Source organism: Cyprinodon tularosa, unplaced genomic scaffold (genome assembly GCF_016077235.1).
Source record: "Cyprinodon tularosa strain WSP-4 unplaced genomic scaffold, ASM1607723v1 ctg228, whole genome shotgun sequence".
Classification (NCBI taxonomy): Eukaryota; Metazoa; Chordata; class Actinopteri; order Cyprinodontiformes; family Cyprinodontidae; genus Cyprinodon; species Cyprinodon tularosa.
Genome location: NW_024038851.1, coordinates 1,109,817 through 1,127,424, shown reverse-complemented (window position 1 = coordinate 1,127,424; position 17,608 = coordinate 1,109,817). Strand labels below are relative to the sequence as shown.

General features: G+C 36.8%; 1 protein-coding gene across 1 annotated transcript in view; it reads left to right on the top strand.

The window, feature by feature from the left end:
* Positions 1–16,538, top strand: part of ccdc88b (coiled-coil domain containing 88B) — a 75,120-nt gene extending 58,582 nt beyond the window's left edge. The window contains exons 25-28 of the mRNA XM_038286536.1: positions 7,124–7,231; positions 11,207–11,358; positions 15,911–16,249; positions 16,351–16,538. Coding sequence (XP_038142464.1) covers positions 7,124–7,231; positions 11,207–11,358; positions 15,911–16,249; positions 16,351–16,418 — 667 coding nt within the window. The 3' untranslated portion in view covers positions 16,419–16,538. The remainder of the gene's footprint in view (positions 1–7,123; positions 7,232–11,206; positions 11,359–15,910; positions 16,250–16,350) is intronic.
* Positions 16,539–17,608: the final 1,070 nt, after the last annotated feature.

The following is a 17,608-nucleotide window of genomic DNA, read 5'->3' as shown; positions in this document are numbered from 1 at the left end:
CAAATTAGGTTTTAAAGGATCTAAAACACTTTTAAAATGAAAGTGCCTTAAAAGGATTGCATGTAAATGAAACGCTTTCAGCAGTGTGTGAATCTTAACAATCATGCAAAAGGTTTGAGACTGTAAAACTGTGATTTCACAGTTCTCAGCAGTCGACCTTTTTAATGTCTCCCAGATTAATTCAGCGTTTATATAGTGTATGCATGGCTGATTTAACAATTACAATGTAATTAACCTAATTTTGGGGAAATCTACCTCGTTGTACCATCATTTTCTGCTTTTAATCTCGAAGGAATCCATTGTCATTGCCGAGGATTGTCACAATACTTGAAGGTTCCACTTTATCTTCATTGCTTCTTCACCATTTGCACCCACTGTTGGAAGTTCTGCAGGATTTGATATTTTTAACATACCTGTGTCTGTTTTCAAGTCTTGAAGACGCATGCAATCAATTTCTGTTTAAAAGGCTTTCTTTAACAGCACAGGCATGTGAGGCTATCAGCTAAAAGCAGGTGGGAAAAAAGCAGGTCCCTGAAAAATAGAAAATCAGGTATAGATCGTTTTAACAGAAACATAGCAACAAGCTGGTCTACAGACGCAGGTGGAAACAGATTTAGATGTTGTGGGAGGTAATTGCTCAACAAGGAGCCAACGGATGTTGCAGTCAAGTGTACAGGGCCAATTAGGAAGTCTGTGATGATCTAGCTGATGGAGAACGGCAGGTCCGGGACATTTAAAAGAAACATAAGGGCCCAGGGGAAATAAAAAGTGACTTGTTGCCAAGCAGTATTTAGCCACTGAAATATTTTCCCAACTAGTCAGCTGGGGACTGAAACGGCTAAAAGGAAGATCGATATTGGATTTAATTAGGTGGGAACACACATGATGTTTAATGAGTGTTTGAGATGTTATGTGCTGTGGAAACAAGGAACGGTTTATTACTGTGTGTATCACTTGAAGGCTCCTTTTAAGTAGAGGGAATACCACACTAGTGGTAATAATAATAATATTATGTCAGGTTTTGTAGTCAAAAAAATTATTACAGCAGTCAGACGAAACCAGATGAGGAAATGCATCCATTTCTTTTCACCCTCATCCCTCTTACACCGACACCCTCCCCAAAAAATTCTAGTGCAACTTTTTGCTTTTATTAGTAATTAAGTTGTTTGATGGTGTTCACTTGTTTGTAATTCAGCTTCAGTATAATTCCAGCTGTTCTGTAAAGGTCTTAAAGATTTGGAAGATATTTTGTAAGTGATTAAACTTGAAGCACCACAAAGGCAAAGAAACACAGCAGACAGGGAGAAAGTTTTAGAGAGGTTGAAAGCAGTGCTATGCAATTAAATGCTGTTTTAATTGTCATGTTATTAATCAAATAATGTTGGACTCTCATATACGGTTCTGTGAAAACAAACCAAACTGGCTGTTTGTCAGGACAACAAATGAGCTTGTGAATTGAGGTCAAACGATGGCCGAGCAGTTGATTATCTCAAAGGGTTTTGTTTGATTTTAAATATGCGTTTAAAACAAATTGAGAACAATTGAAATTTGTTCAATTCACATTGCAAATCCAAGAGGTAAAATAAAAAAAAAAACATTATTTTGTGAAATAATATTTTATGAAGTGGCTTGCTGACCAAAAATTGTAACCATTTAGATAAATGATTCTTAACCTGTAATTTTTCTTGAGGGAATAGTTAGGGTAGGGCTTTGTTAGCTTTGTAAGCCAAGTTTGTTTTATTAAGAAAATGAAGCTACTAGCTAGCAAACACAAAGGGACTAGTTTTAAAGGACTCTTTGATCATCTTTTAGAAATCAAATACAATGTGTTTAAAACCTTTTTTGAAATAAAGTTTTTTTAAACTCTATAAACAACCGCGAAAATAATGTTAGCTTTGGGTTAGCTACCATATGGTCATTAATAGCTTCCGTTGATTTGCTTTAGGCTAGCCATACACTGTACGATATTTCGCCATTTTCGCACTGATTCTCCAGTCGTGCGAGATTTTTTCGATCGGGCCGAGTTTCAGTCTCAACTTGCATCCTGCGTCATGTAGTATAAAGGGGGTAACGAGGGGCAATTTGTCTCCCATGACCACCTATGTAAGAACCGTAAGGTCCAGAGAAAAATCAAACGTGTTGGAAATTCAGTCGGTCCTCATAAGGTGTTTGTGAAAAAAATCTGCTGTTGAAGCAGAGTTACAATCGTCTATCAGCCGATTCACCTGAACCTTGCTCACTGCACATGCGCAAACAAGTCAGTTTTTTTTCTTCCAAGTTGACGAGTCCGACCAGCGCCATCTCTTGGCGCTGAGTCTGATGTGTGTTTTTTTTGGACGTGCAGTGCAGGTAGATCGTATCAGAGCGTCTGGCCGTACAGTGTAAGAAGTTCCATCATGAGCAGTGAACTTTTAAACCCTGTGGTTTTCTTGTACAGTTTGAGATGTAGTTATCTTAAAGTGCATGATAAAAAAAAAACAAATATTTAATGGGAAACATTTTCCCCAAATTTGTCAGACCTGTAACCTCTTCCGATTTTAGTTTTTAAAAGTTGAGGCATCTGCAAATTTCAGGAAAGTTCCAGTTGTCAGCTGAATGACCCAGTTAGAAGGCTTGTTTTGTGTTTTCAGATACTTCATGGTTAGTCAGTTTTGTAACTAATGTTTTTTTCTTGTTTTTATGGCACTAGTGGCTAATTTTTCGGACAGTAGGCTGACAGTAAAGGGGGTCTGAGAGAGGGAGAGACATTCGGCCAAGGATCACAGGCCGGATTCAAACCCGGGCCGGCTGCATTAAGGACTCAGGCCTCTGTACATGGGTCGTGCCACTAACTATTGCGCCACCTCCATGCCCGCAAGTCACCACTGTAAAGAAATGTTACAGTCAGTCAATTTAGCAGTAAAATGGTTCTGGGAATGGACACTTAACTTAAAGGTCATATGATGGAAACACTGTTAAAATTGTACATTTTGTATGGGTTGAAGAATTACGTCTATTCAGCCATGTTATCTCTGGCTCCAGGCCTGTTCATTTAGATGGTTCCCTCCGATGTAGCCTTCAGTCTTTAGGTCACCAGGAAAGAGAATGTGTGTTGGGGTTTATGCTAAGCACAGGAGGTGGTGAGGGGGCATGACAGGTCACTATGATGTGTTCAAACTCCTGTGCAGTGTCTTTGTAGAGGGGCTGTAACTTGGTGTTGGAGAACAGAGTAAGCATTTTGCTCCAACAATATTCCAGATTAAGGTTATACAATGATACCTGGTTGTAAAACAATACGATTCCCAAACTATGAGCTTCTCACAGTGAGAATTCTATTTTACAACCCCTGTAGGCAGCATTGTATACATGTGCCTTTCCATAGTTGGAAACTAACACGTTGCCTCAGCCGGAACTCCGTGTCTCCGTGGTAATACATAGTGGTGGCAGTGTCATGCTGTTGGGAGACATTTTTCTAGATGGGTCAAAAATCTGGGACAGAGACTGGAAAAAACAAAAACCTGGTACAGAATTTTACCTTTTAGGAGTAAAGCATCCCATATATACAACCAGAGCATCAATAGAATAGCTTACATTAAAGTATAGGCATGTGTAGGAACTGGCCATTCAAAGCCCTGGGGTCTTCTTAATAAAACTGGATCCATACTAAAAGTTTAGCTACACCCAAAAACTAGAAAATGGTGTAAGCCACTCCTGAATCACAAAAACTGCTCACACACCTTTATAGATTAGCTGTACGTACAAGGAAGTATTACTGATGAAACCTTCAGAGTCTGATGTAAACACTGATCATATTAACAAGGATATTCAGGAAGCATTGCAATTTTTGGTGGCTGTGATTGTCTCAGAATTATGCATAGATTGACTGAATTATTTTGCTCAATTAATTGATTATGAGGGGGAATTCATGCCACAAAGAACTGACAGGAACCATTAAGTGGTGATTAAAGAACTTTCCCCCTCACCCAAAAAAAGGAGAAAAACAAACAAACAAAAGAAAAATAAATAAGCGCCACATCCTTTGCATAACAGCTAATACAGAAAATTGGTCCTGTTTTGGCTAAATCATCTTATTATATATAGATGTTTCATTTAGTATATCTGATTGACTCACTGTGGCATGAAGTCTTAGACTTTTATTGCCCATTTTAATCATTATTTATACCTATAATTCATCAATAGATTATGATTTCTGTATGTGTAGATTTGTTGTTACTCATATATAATTGTGTCTGTTCAGAATTTTACAGTCTGATAAGTTTTTTTTCCAACATCAGACTCATGTGCAATAAGCTTCTCCTGTTTAAAAGGTCGTGCAGATCTGTCTCTCCAATACCAGGACTTGTTCAGAACATACAAGTTTGGATTAAGTCTGACAAAATGTAAAAAGGCTTTTGAGTACTTCTAAAAGATGCTATTTATTTGAGAGTTTAAATACATTGTGAGTTTTGGGTGTCCACTACTAAGACCTTTCCAGATCCTCTGATCAGTCTTCTCTCGCTTGAATTATTTGACTAGGCTTTAACCAGAAAGTGCTTTGTGGATTTACCGAGGGGTTCATTTAAACCCAGGTCTTTGTTCTCGTAGTCCAATCTGTTTAAAAAGCTCTCTGTCCTAAACTGAGCAACCTGCTGGATAGCTCATTAAGATAAATAATCTTATTTAAACTAACACTGCAGTGACAATTTGGCAAACATTCAAGAGTGGAACAGCGGCTGACTATTAAGTCATATTTTCTTTTATTTTGTTTGCACTTGTCTTACAGCTAGAGAATTTAGAATCTTTAATGTTAGCTGTGCAAGCCTTTCTGTTGCATTCATGGCTCTACTCCTGCAGGCAAAAAACATGCATATTAGGATATTAGTGATTTCAAATTGACCTTGAAAATGAGTGGGAGCGTGCATGATTTATAGTCTCGATGTCTGTGAAGGACTAACGACCTTTCCAGGTTATACCTCTCCTCACGCTCAGTGACAGCTGGAATTGACTCAAGTCCCCATCTCCTCTTTACTCCTGAAGCCCTGCATGTGTAGCAGGATGGCAAAACAATCATCAATGTCAGCTGTGAAAAGCAAAAAAGAATTCACCTTGAGAAGATTAGATTTCCCACAAGATGCTGCAACAATAGGCTTAATGTCTTATCTCTTTGTGTGGAGCAAACCCTCCCTAAAATGAAAATAAAAATAGAATATATAACATTTTGATCAGGCGAGCTGCCTTCTCTCCATCCTTATTAATAATCTTAACACTGTGAATAACTATCACTGGAGTTGGAGGATGGTCGAGACATCCAGGATACACAACTGTACACAGAAACACTTGTACATATAGAAAATTTATTTTACACATTTTTTAACATCAGGAAAACTGGCATTTCAACATCGTGTCGTATACATCGCTGATATGATAAATATCAGTTCCGTTTGGCTAAGCTTACTTAATGAAGCTTAAAATATGACAGAAATATTTTGTATTGCACCACAATGAAAAAAATTTGGTGAAAAACCACCAATGGCAAAATGGAAGAAATAGAGAAAATTAGAATAAGAGGCTGGACAGAAAGGGCAAATTTACAACATAAGAAAAATATAGTTTTTAATAATAGTTTACGCTTTGTTCGAACCTCCGCCCTAACTCCTAAATCCCTCAATAACTATATAGAGCGGAGACTATATAGTGGACTTTATGGTGAATTCAGTTAACTGATCATTCGGACAGATGATCACAACTTATTGCTCCCTGTTGGTCACGTGACTCCGCCTCCCCACACAGTGCCTGCCCCATTTTTTTGTATTTTTTTGCCGCTGTCAGGTAGCGACAGCCTATGGTGACAGTGGCCCACTGTGACAACTCCCATAATGCTTTGCAAGGAGAGCTCTCCTCACAAAGCATTATGGGATATTTACTGGTCTAGTGACTATGGATGATCACTACTTTTCAAGGTGCATTGTTGGAAATTTCCAGTCCACCACTTTTTCATCCACTAGACATTTGGACACTCATTTAAAATGGCATAGCCACTATATAGTGCCCAATATAGGGATAAAGGCAGACATTCGGACACAGTCATAGTCTGTTTAAAAACGTGCAATATAGGTTATTTTAATGAATGTGCAAAATTTTCATTTCATGCAAAATTTCAATTCAGAGTATTTATTACAAGACTATAAAGAAGAATAAGTAAAAAACTGTTCAGAAACAGCAGGGATATAATTCTCTTTCTAACTTATTGGGACTGCTGCTGAGAGGAAGAATCTCCAATAACAATCCTTTGGACGTCTAGGATGATGAAGTTTATTTTAGATTACTCTTAGTTCACCTTATCTTAGTTTATCTTTCTACATTTGGTGTAGCAAAGTTTATTTTGCTTAGTTCATCTTAGTTTATTTTGGTTTGTTTTAGCTGTTATCTGATTTTAGCATATGTTATCTTACACATAACCAACATCAAGATAATGGAAAAATATTTCATGATTTGTTTTCAAATAAAACAGAAACAACAGGAAAGTATTAGGTACCAATTAGTTGTTTTAGGGAATAGATATCGTTTTGGAACTTCTATATCACCAGAAAAACAGATTTGAAAATGAAAGAAAACAATTATACTAACCACATATTTGTACTGTAAACAAAGTTATAAATCACAATGAAGCTCTCTGCTATATTATTATGGCATACGTTATTCTGCAGCAGCATTGTCACATCCTAAATCACATCCTTCTTTGTATTGATCAATCATTATTCCATCCAAATGAATGACAATCTGTGCAGCAGCTGTTGACTTATTTCATTTTCTCTTCACCACTTTGTTAGAATAAAAGGTTCTGTTACCTCAAAATGTCTGACACTGATTTTTTTTTGTTGTTGTTGTGGGGGGGTTTGAGCAGTGACTCTAATCTCCATTCAACCAACATCACTTTTCATTTAATCTTCTCTGTTGTAAATGTTGTAAAAAGATTATGGCTTGAACATCACAACAGACTGTTTTTAAAGAACTAGGGTTTAAAAAAAACACTAAACACATTGCATACACTGAACCAGCATAATATAAACTGATTATGTCTGCATGAAAAACTAAATCTGTTATTCATTCCTTTTCATCTAATGATTCATACATTTGCCTTCAGGGAGAAGCTAAGTGAGCTCCGTCGGGAGAAGCAGAAGTTGGTGGAGAAGATTATGGATCAGTACAGAGTCCTCGAGCCCAACATGCAACCTCCAGCCAGCAAGGCCAAGTATGCACATAATTACATATATATCCCATCATTCTACAAAATCTACTGTTGGTTACAGCTGGATGATGAATGATACCATTATTGTGTTTTAAACATGCATAAAATAAGTGCTAATATGGGTTCTATTGGGTGCAGTATTATAATTGTAGAATAATATTTGTTGCAATGGGGATTAGAAGTTGATGGAGGAAAACATTTCAAATAGGAAAGAGAAAGAATGTTAAACTAATATTTTCAGAGAGATGGATTCAGCACAGACTTTTCTACCAGTACAAAGATAATTCTTTAGTTTTCATAATTTCTTAAAAGTTTATGTAATAATGCTTAGTTGGTTATATAATATATATGTGCTGCTGTAATCTGGATAACTTTTTATGATTTAATTATATTGAGACTCCACAGGGTTCAGTACTTACCTGAAAAACAGCACTTTGTTTTCCAAACAAAACTATAAAAACCTAAAATAAATGAGTTGTTTTTTTTGTAATTACTGAGACATCTGTTTGTTTTTATCAAGTAGAGGAGGGGAAAAATACAAAACTGCTAAATGTTGATTATTTATTTTGTTTAGTTTAAGAAACTAGAATTTTCAATTTATATAAAGTGTGAAAGATCAGAACTAAGAGTTAGAAGCTTAGTAAACTTCTCTAACTTTAAAGAAGTTGTGCATTGTTTTAGATGAAAAAATGTCAGTTATGGAAATTGTTCCAATCAATAGTAATTTTTTTATTTAGTAATTTTCCCTAACATAATGAAAATAGAAATGTATATTATACCATAAGCTGAGAATGGATGTGTTCACATAAATAATCTTTCTTGTGCTTTCACAAGATGACAACAAAGATATTTCATTATAAGATAATTGAAGGTTCTCCAGGAGCTTCTAGGCATAACTAAAGTGAAAACTGATGACAGAAATATGAGATGATTCTTTTTATAGCCATGTAGGATAGATTATTTCGTTTATGATCACTGAATTTGTCTAACTATCAAGAATTTCTTCCAGCTTCCAGCTCACAAGAGGTGATACTAAACATTCTTTAATTTCTACCCAAAGAAAACAAAAATTAAAAACAATCCAAGTTTTCAATTGTGGAAGGATAAATACTCTAATTTCTCATTGAACTAAGCAATGAGGTTTGTCAATTTTTCACCTTGAAAAGGTATTTACAAATATGATCATATTAGTAAATACATGTGTTTCTATTTGTTTTGCAGCTCCAAACAAACAGCAACACTAAACACCACATTAGGGACTAATAGTTAATGTAATGAAGAATTATATTTCATTATTGTAAAAAAAAATGTCTCCATCCATCCATCCATCCATCCATCCATCCATCCATCCATCCATCCATCCATCCATCCATCCATCCATCCATCCATCCATCCATCCATCCATCCATCCATCCATCCATCCATCCATCCATCCATCCATCCATCCATTATTGAAATAATCACCAACTAATTTAGTAATTAATTTAATCGTTAACTGGAGTATAGAGACTCTAAAACATGCTTTTAGCTGTCAGAACATCCCACTTAGAGCAGTAATTATACCACAATTGTAAAAAGGTACATACAAATTTTAGATTCATGATTAAAAACATATTTTCATCTGTCAATATGCTCTATCCAGAACTCCTCAAGTGGCAAAGTTTTAGTTTCAACTGGTTTAATTCAATAAAAAATTTCCTTAAGAAACATTTGGCTATCCGATTATTAATGGATTAATCGAAAAAATAATCGACAGATTAATAGATTTGCAAAATAACCCTTAGTTTCAGTCCTAAAAAAACAACCATTCATGCACACACTCACACATAAGGAGAATTTAGAGAAGCCAATTAACCTAACAGTCATGTTTTTAGACTGTGGGAGGAAGCTGGAGTACCTGCCTTTAGGTCTGTGCTCAGAAAAGATCAACAATTTTACTGAGGTCTACAATTCAGACACTTTGTCCACTTTGAATGGACCTCCTCAGCTAGCTTTGAGCTCTGCTGATGGGGACATTTTGTCAAAAGATATGCTTTTTAAGCTGAAAAGTCTCCCTGATTGCAAGGCTGATGTTTCTGGCTTAGTAATTGGATGTCCAGGTTGTGACTCACAGTGCATTTAGATCCAGCTGATATAAAGGACATGAAGGAAAAACTCTTTTTAAAAGATGTAGTAAAGTATGCAGCACAAATAACATGTTTATCTCAGCCAAATCTAAGAGGAAAGGGTTGTTGTTGGTTATGTCTCTCTGTATGAGTGTCAGAACTTAGCATTTCCTTAGGCTTTGGTTGGTTCTGAATAAATAGTCACCAAGAGGTGCTGATCATCCAATCAGGCAGCGGCAAGGCCAAACACAATCGTCAAACCTAGAAAAATGCTGAAAATATCAGAGTAGATGAAAGTTATCTGCAGGTTAAAGGTGTTTCACATTCAAGGTTTAAAACATTTAATCATTCTGTTAAATAAAAACAGAAACGTACTTTAACATAAAACACATTGATCAATACCTAAGGTTAACAGCATGCTAAATGGACAAAATAAGATCATTTACATTAGAGACCTCAGTATGTTTAAACTGACACTTAAAGGTCAGAACATCCTTCTTAGGGGGAAGATTCAGGACAGGGATACCAGGCTGTGGCTGCTACATTCAAAAGAGCCTTGGAGCAGAGCTGTCTGCAAATAAGTTTGTGCTTATTGCATGTATCTATCAATGTTCCCGAGTCGTGCTCTTCACTAACAGCTCTGCTTGTTTTTGATGTTTGCCCGAACCTTATTTAAATAACTCCTGCTGGAGATCTCTTCGGTGTCATCAAGTTAAAATAAATTTTTTTTTAAAGATATCATCAGTTGTCATGATATCAGCTGGAGCAGAAGACCTAAACCAAACACAGCCAAGATCAGGATGGAGATTAAACACATTATCTTACAGAAATGTATATTTCTATAGGATTACTCTGTTCCTCATCCGTTTTGTATTTAGACTAATAATTCATCATAATCCAGCTCCCACTGAGTTATGTTCTAAAATTTTAAATGTTTTCTTGGCAAGGAAATGTCATTTTTTGACATGTTTTAATGATTAATATTTTTATACTGAACTCATTCTGAAATATGCAAAAAGTACATCAATTCAAGGCTGTTTCTCATTAGTAAGAAGCTTATAATTTTAGATTTGGGATCAGTTAATGGGTCAAATCGCTTCTGAAGGTATGAATAATTGTCAGCCATGTGTAACCTTTGGTCTACTTAGTCACTGCTTTGTCTTAATTGTTTAAAGACGCAATTCAACGTCATTGCTCTGAGTTATAAAAGAACCATCATGCTGCTTTCTGCTCTTCATTGACTATGTTGGCAAAAGTAAGAGTTCTAGTATTGTTTGTAATATGCAATTGTACAACAAGCATAAACTATGTTTTTAGTTTTGTTTGACCCCCATCATTCCTTCAGAGCATTTTAGAAAAGAGTTGGCAAAAATGTCTATTTGCACATGTGCAAAGCTGATGGAGACATACTTCAAAATGTTTCTACATTGACTCAGTGGTAAAGAATACAAGTTAATGGCCCAATTCAGTCATTTATTGCAAAAAAAATGTGAAACTGTTTCCTTTCCTCTCCACCTAACAGATATGTCCCTGCTCATTTCTGTTTTTTTGTCACACAAAATGCAGACCAAACATGTTGTGGTTTGTGTTGATGTTTTATATTTTAGGAAAAAATTAATTTGCATGAAAGATTCTCTTCAGCTGTGTGACACCTGCATCATTTTTTTTGGTGTAATCAGGCCAAAATAGAGAAACACATCAGCTAATGATGCTGAAAATGCACCTCCACTGAGGCTCTTCTCAGCCACCTCTTCCTAACTGTTGGCATCCGACCAGTTTCAGGAACACCAGCTTGTGTACATACTGTGAATCACTGTGCACTGAAATGCTTGACCCTCTTTGTAAAAGGTGCCTGTCCCCTGTGTCCTCACAGAAAGTCTAACTGGATCGCAGACAGGATGAAGAAACTAATCAAGCCTCGGGGAGGAGGAAGAGAGGGGCGCACCCTCTTCACTGCTGCAGGCAGCATAGAAAACCTGGCCGACAGCAATGAATTTTCATCAGACACACACACACCGAAGCCTGGTGAGAACTCACCCACACAAACACAGATCAGCACACAACCGGTGTTTTTCAGACTAACTAATACAGAAGCGTCTGCTGACTGGTTTTCACAAAGATGCACTCAGGCCATGAAGGGAGGGTGCAGGGATGCATACAAATCATCTCATGACTACTGAGTGTGGTCTGCATTGATAACGCTCTCATCTCCTCAGATCTGTGCTTGTAAAGAGGCTGGGCTCACTGAAGCCGCTCTGTTCCTGCAAACCCCGCACTGAAAGAAAATGATTTGTGAGGTTTTATTCGCTTTTGATGAATTTACTGACATAAAAAAAATCAGGCAGACATTTTCTAAGCTGTCATATAAAATTTCACCAGCATTTTTGTCTGTTTATATTTATCATCTAATAAAGTTGCTTTCACGTGAAATTTAGTTTGTCGGCTCCAAAAAGCCTCTACATGCTCCGGTTGTTTTTATTGAGTGAAGATAAGGACTCGACACAAGACAAATATGGAGGAATAACATTTTACAGGTGGAGAATCCAACAAATATCCCTCCTTCTTTTTTTATTTTTAGCCTTAAAATCCATCATGAAAACCGGAAGTTACTACTTAACATGCAACACAGTCCTATTCTGATATCCAAGCATGCTTTGTTCGGCCTTTTCTTTGAATGCATTTGCATTCTATTGTCTAGGAATCATTCTCATCTTTAAATAGTCATTATAATCATGTTTAATCAACAGTTGTTTTCCTTAGTTGGGTGTCATGAGTATTGCAGCTATTTTAAAATCTGTTCTGTATAAGATGAAAAGAAAGTAAACCCCAGCGTCATGTGAGGTTGGAATTTATTGAAAAGATCTCCAGCTCAGCATGTAGGCCAAGAGAAAAAAAGCTGCTGCTGTTTCACTTCTTGAGTTTATTGTCGTAAATGTTGCTATTTCAGCAGCGTTAGAGCTGGTAATGTGCAGGAAAAAAAGTATAGAAATCCAAGTCTTAAAAGGCCACCACACAGACATGTTTGCAGCAAAAAAGCCTCAGTAATCAGATGTTTTTTTATCCCAGTGATTAGGATTGGAGCTATAAACAGTGAAGAGCAGATCTCACTGCAGTGTCCACTGAAAAGCACACTGCTGGGATGCAGTTTCATTAATGGTTTTATCCCTGCAGATTTTACGATCTAAAGTCTGATTTAGTGTGCATTTGCTTTACTACCACTGGTAATATGAGGCAAACTTGTTTTAAGTCAAGATTTGACACCTAGTGTTAAACATAGCTTTTTTACTGCTTTGCCTCACTTTTGGAATATCTTATGATCCATTTTTTCATAAGTATAACTTCTTATTTAATGACTAAAAGATACTAGAACGGTCTACTGTTTCACTTATTTGCTAGTTAGCATTTGCTCTAAGCTTTAATTGGTTTTGAAATAGTCATTATTTAGTTTATTTATTTTGTTTTCACTTATTACTTTCAATTCTATTTTAGTTTGAATTTGTTTTTATTGTTTCTTAGGTACTTTACTTTTTAGTTTTTGAATATGCTTTAAGTTTAGTTTTTGTTTGTTTCAGTTATAATTTTAGTCTTTTATGTAATAAAACTTACATGCAAGACCAAAAAAAACAAAACAAAAGCAAAATAAAAGAAATACAATCCCAGATAAAGATAAACTGTTGCAGCTTATAACCGGACTGCTGTATCATCTGCTGACGTTATGCGGTACAGAGAAAACAAGCAAAAACAGCAACCAGAAACTAGACTCATATTAATGCAATAGGATAAGGACACAAAGGAAGCGAAACAGATTCTCTCTGAAAATTCAATTACTTTCTATTTCAGTTTGTGAACTCCTATTACTGTTTGTTAGTTTTCGGTTTCTTTTTTTTGCTATATTTTTGTTTTTATTTCAGTTAACGAAAAGGTTTTTGTGAGTTTTAAAAAATTTTAATAATCTTAATTTGCTCATAAATCAAATTTCTATCACATTGAAAAAGAAACTTGTTGATTTAAAAGTGAGAAAGTAGAGTTTTCTTCAGTGTAATGGTTAACTTGTAGCCTGAGCCAACAGGTAATACTAATACTCTGAGGCTTTGCACTGCAGCTCATTATTTTGTGCTTTCCAGCTAAAATGTTGCCATAGATAAACTAGAGCTGCTTTAACAGTTTATTAGGATGTTCTATTAAAAAAAGAGAGCCATCTTTGTAGAATCACAACACAAACGGTGGTGAGAAGTAAAAAATTTAAGTTTACAGGGCGGAAAACTTTGCTGGCAGGCGTCCCTGAAGGTTTAGACTAGTTATAGTCAGTTTTATGTTGCAAAAAAAAGTTACGGTAACCTTTACAATTTTGAATAACAACCAGATTCTTTACCAGACTGACAGCTCTCGCCTAGATACTACAATAGCTGGGTATAGACATTGCCATGCAGTTCATCGTTGCTGTTGGGCAGAAAACCTTGATTTATAGAATTCAAATAAATTTTTTATGAATTAATGCTCTACTTTATAAAAAAAAATGTCTCACAAAAGTTGTGAAAATTCAAATAAAAGCAGATCTAGTTCAACACATTATATTGGTTAATATAGCAGACAGACAATCTAACAAAATGTACAATAAAGGAATGGTTTTAGACTTACAAGGTTTCCATCGTAAGGCAAACACTTCCTGATCTACTATGAATTATGCTTTACACACAGAAAAAAAGCAAAAAAGCAAAAAATTTTTTTTCTTCTTTCTACTTTGGTGATTTTGGCTTTATTTCTGAGAATTTGCCTCTTGGTTACCGCTGCTCAGGGGTTAAAGTAGATTTAAATTCACAGGGTTTCGATATAAAAAAAGTTACAGAGAGAACCTACATAATTGCCTTGTAATGCCATGCCTATCCAGACCTAAATTGAATGAATCTGCTAACTAAAATGTTGAAATATTTAAAGGACACATAGAAAATGTTTTAATGATAATACAAGGAAACATTTACATCTTATTTTAATAGATAAAAACGAGCAATTAGAGAGAAATATTTAAAGATCTATGTACCATTTCATTGGGCTCTTTTTACAAAAATGAACAGAATTCAATGAAATATTTTATATATTTCAAACATAATATTTTCCTTGTCATCCAGGTAATAGTCATTCCAAAAAAAAAAAAAGAATTAAAAACAATCCACTGGACTTTGTTTCCAAGTTTGGAGACGTTTCTACCCATCCAGGAAGCTTTTTTTCCAATTTAAAATGTCAGGAATAGTGTTGACTTTGACATTTTATACAGTAGCCCATCAAAACTTTGTTTTTGTTTTGAAAACATGAAAATTGAAACGGACGAAGGGGTCCACCCCTTGGAATGGGGGTCGTTTGGCTTCTTTTGTTAGCCTGCAATGCCCCATACCCGTCTAAGTTTATGAAAGGGGGGACGTTAAAGGGAATTGCTGGCCTGGCTGAATTGGTAAGGTCCTACGCTCTCCTGTACAGGGGCTGGGGCTGCAATGATAGCGGGAAGGGATCAAGTCAATTACTGCATTGTAGGTTTTTGAAAGCTGAAACCTGAGTTGGTTTTTCTTTTTTAACATAGATGACTTCCTTCATGCCCTCTCAAACCACCTATTTTCTTTGTCTAAAATGTTAACATCCTCAAAAGAATGTCCTTTGTCCATAAGGTGTAGATGTACCTCAGAGTCTTGTCCCAAGGATGTTGCTCTTCTGTGCTGGGCCATGCATCCATGGAGAGGTTTTTTGGTTTCTCCAATATAAAGATCAGAGCAGTCCTCACTGCATTGAACTCCATACACCACTCTGCTCATATTTTGTCTGAGCGCTATTCCTGACATTTTTGAATTGAAAAAGCTTCCTAGTTGGGAAGCGAAACGTCTTCAAACTTGGAAACAAAGTCTAGTGGATTGTTTTTTATTTTCTCCTTTTTGGGGGGGAAGAAATTAAAGAATGTTTAGTAGACAAAGGTTTTTTTATTTTATGCTTGGCAGAGGATGATCAGCCACATAGTTTATTAAGTAGCAAGAGCAGGAAGAGCAATACTGCTGAGAGCGAACCATTAGAGTGAAGAGTGAAGCTCAGAATTAGAGCTCTGTGTGCAAAGGCGCATTTCTGCACAAGCACAGAAGGAATATGAGAGCAAATTTGTTATTTTCTCAGACCCTGCCACTGCTGCCATGATCCATTTGTGCTCCTGTAGCATGTGCAACGCTGCAGGAGCATTTCGGCGGCAGGATCAAACAGGACGCAGCAGCACAGCTGATATTGCTTTGCTGAACATCTGACCGACGCCACTTTATTTTTGGTCTGGTCTCGTTGACAAAAACTCAAACCCATGACTAGTCCTGTTTTAGTCATCAAAGATCCATGTTTAGCACGTCAGTTTTCATTATCATGAAAAAAGGAGCGTTAACAAAATGATTTTGTCATTATTGACGAAAACAACACTGGCTTCTAGCATCAATACATTTCAATTAACCTTATATTATTCTTCATAGAAGTTTCACCATCCTGTATCATGCTTGTATTTCCAACATTGAGCTTCAATATTTAGCTTATCCTTTTATTTCTATTTATCTTGTTTCAGACCTACGTAGTGCTCCGGTTTCACCGTCCCCCTTAAGGAAAACCACATCCAACCCAGACCCTGACACTTCGGTTCCAGGGACTCCAACCCCTACCCGCCCTGGGGCCCGACGAAAGCTGGGCTCCCGTCACGGCTGGGGGATCGGTTTAGCCAGAGCGGGCTCTGGGATCTCCCAGTCCTTTAGTCCCGGCGACAACAAGACGCCTCCCCGCCAGCGGCTTCGCTCCAGTCAGAACAGCACCACCATCGTGTGGGAGGGGGCGGGAAAGGAGGCCAACACGCATCATGATGCTACTTCCCTGACCAGCCAGGAGAGTATTGAGGAGGAGGGACTGAAAGGTGGGGAAGAGAATAAAATGTGTTTAAACCCTGATGTAGATGCAGGATTTTAATATGTATTCTAATAAATGTGCTTTGCTGTGATCTGTTCTGCTTTTCAGACAATCATCCCTCCAGTGACCAAACATCTGCGCAGGAGAGACCCATAGACACACCCTCTGTAAACTGATGTCCTATTTTATATAACAAACAATCTGTGTCACACATACATGTGAGCTTTTTCCAAATATGACCTTTATAGTGTTTTTTATTAATACTAAGTAAATAAACGTTACTTTCTCTAACTTGAGAGTGAATGCTAATGTCTGTAAACTGACAGTTAGTTACCCACCACCAGCATCCAAGTGAAAAGCCTGAGAGCACAGCTCCCCCCAGTCAGAGGCAGATGTCGTTATTTGGACATCTGGATCCCAATGAAAATTTAACAGCTCTCCCTGTTATATCCCTGCTCCACATTTACCCCAAGACTCTCTTGAAATGGACACGATATGACTCAGCTTAATTTGTTATGGAGGCGTATCAGCTCTAAAAACCTTTATTTATGTTTGCTTTTTCAGCTTCGGTTGTGAGACTTTACTAGTTTTACTCTCAAAATTCCCAACTTTAAAGCCCTCTTAAAGTTAGAAACATTAAGTTAGATTAATCTCCAGTACAATAGAATGCATTAAATGTTACCAGATTAAAGTCAAAAGGGGAAATAGAAAAAAGCTGGTTTAAATAATTTTTATAATTAAATTTAATAATTATTCAGACACCTCCCTGCCTGCAGCCTCACTATTTTTGGGCCAATCTTTGTGCCAAAAAGTGCCAATAATGGACAAGGAGAGTCTGGATAACTCTTTGTACAATGAGATTAAAGGTATAGAGGAGGATCTTTTATTTCTGGGTGGATCATCTAAATAAGTGGTCCTCCTAATTGTCAATCATTCTGGTGATAAGTTTACGTAAGGCTGTCCTATGTGCCCGTCCCCAGTTAGCTTACTTTTTCTGCACATGCGCAGATTCAGCTGTATATGTATGGTTAGCTACGGTTTCAGACAGTCAATGAAGCTCGCCTTTTTTACCGCGGTTCTTTGAAAATGAGGGTCGTAAGAGAAAAAGTGTCTACAAAGTGTGTGAGAAGAAAAGATAGGCCTCAGAAGAGGTAGATATTTCCCGGAATGCTTTGCACAGAGAGCTCTAGTCTTCTCTGTCACAGCAGTGGGGAGACTACTTCATGAACAGGTCTGGTAAGTATCCATGATCCTGGGGAGGGTCAGAACTAAAACATCTAAGACATTCGGCTTTGGATGATCTGATTCTTAGATGGTTGCTATAAACTCAATCAGAAAACTGACAGTTATCAGTTTGATTAGGTAA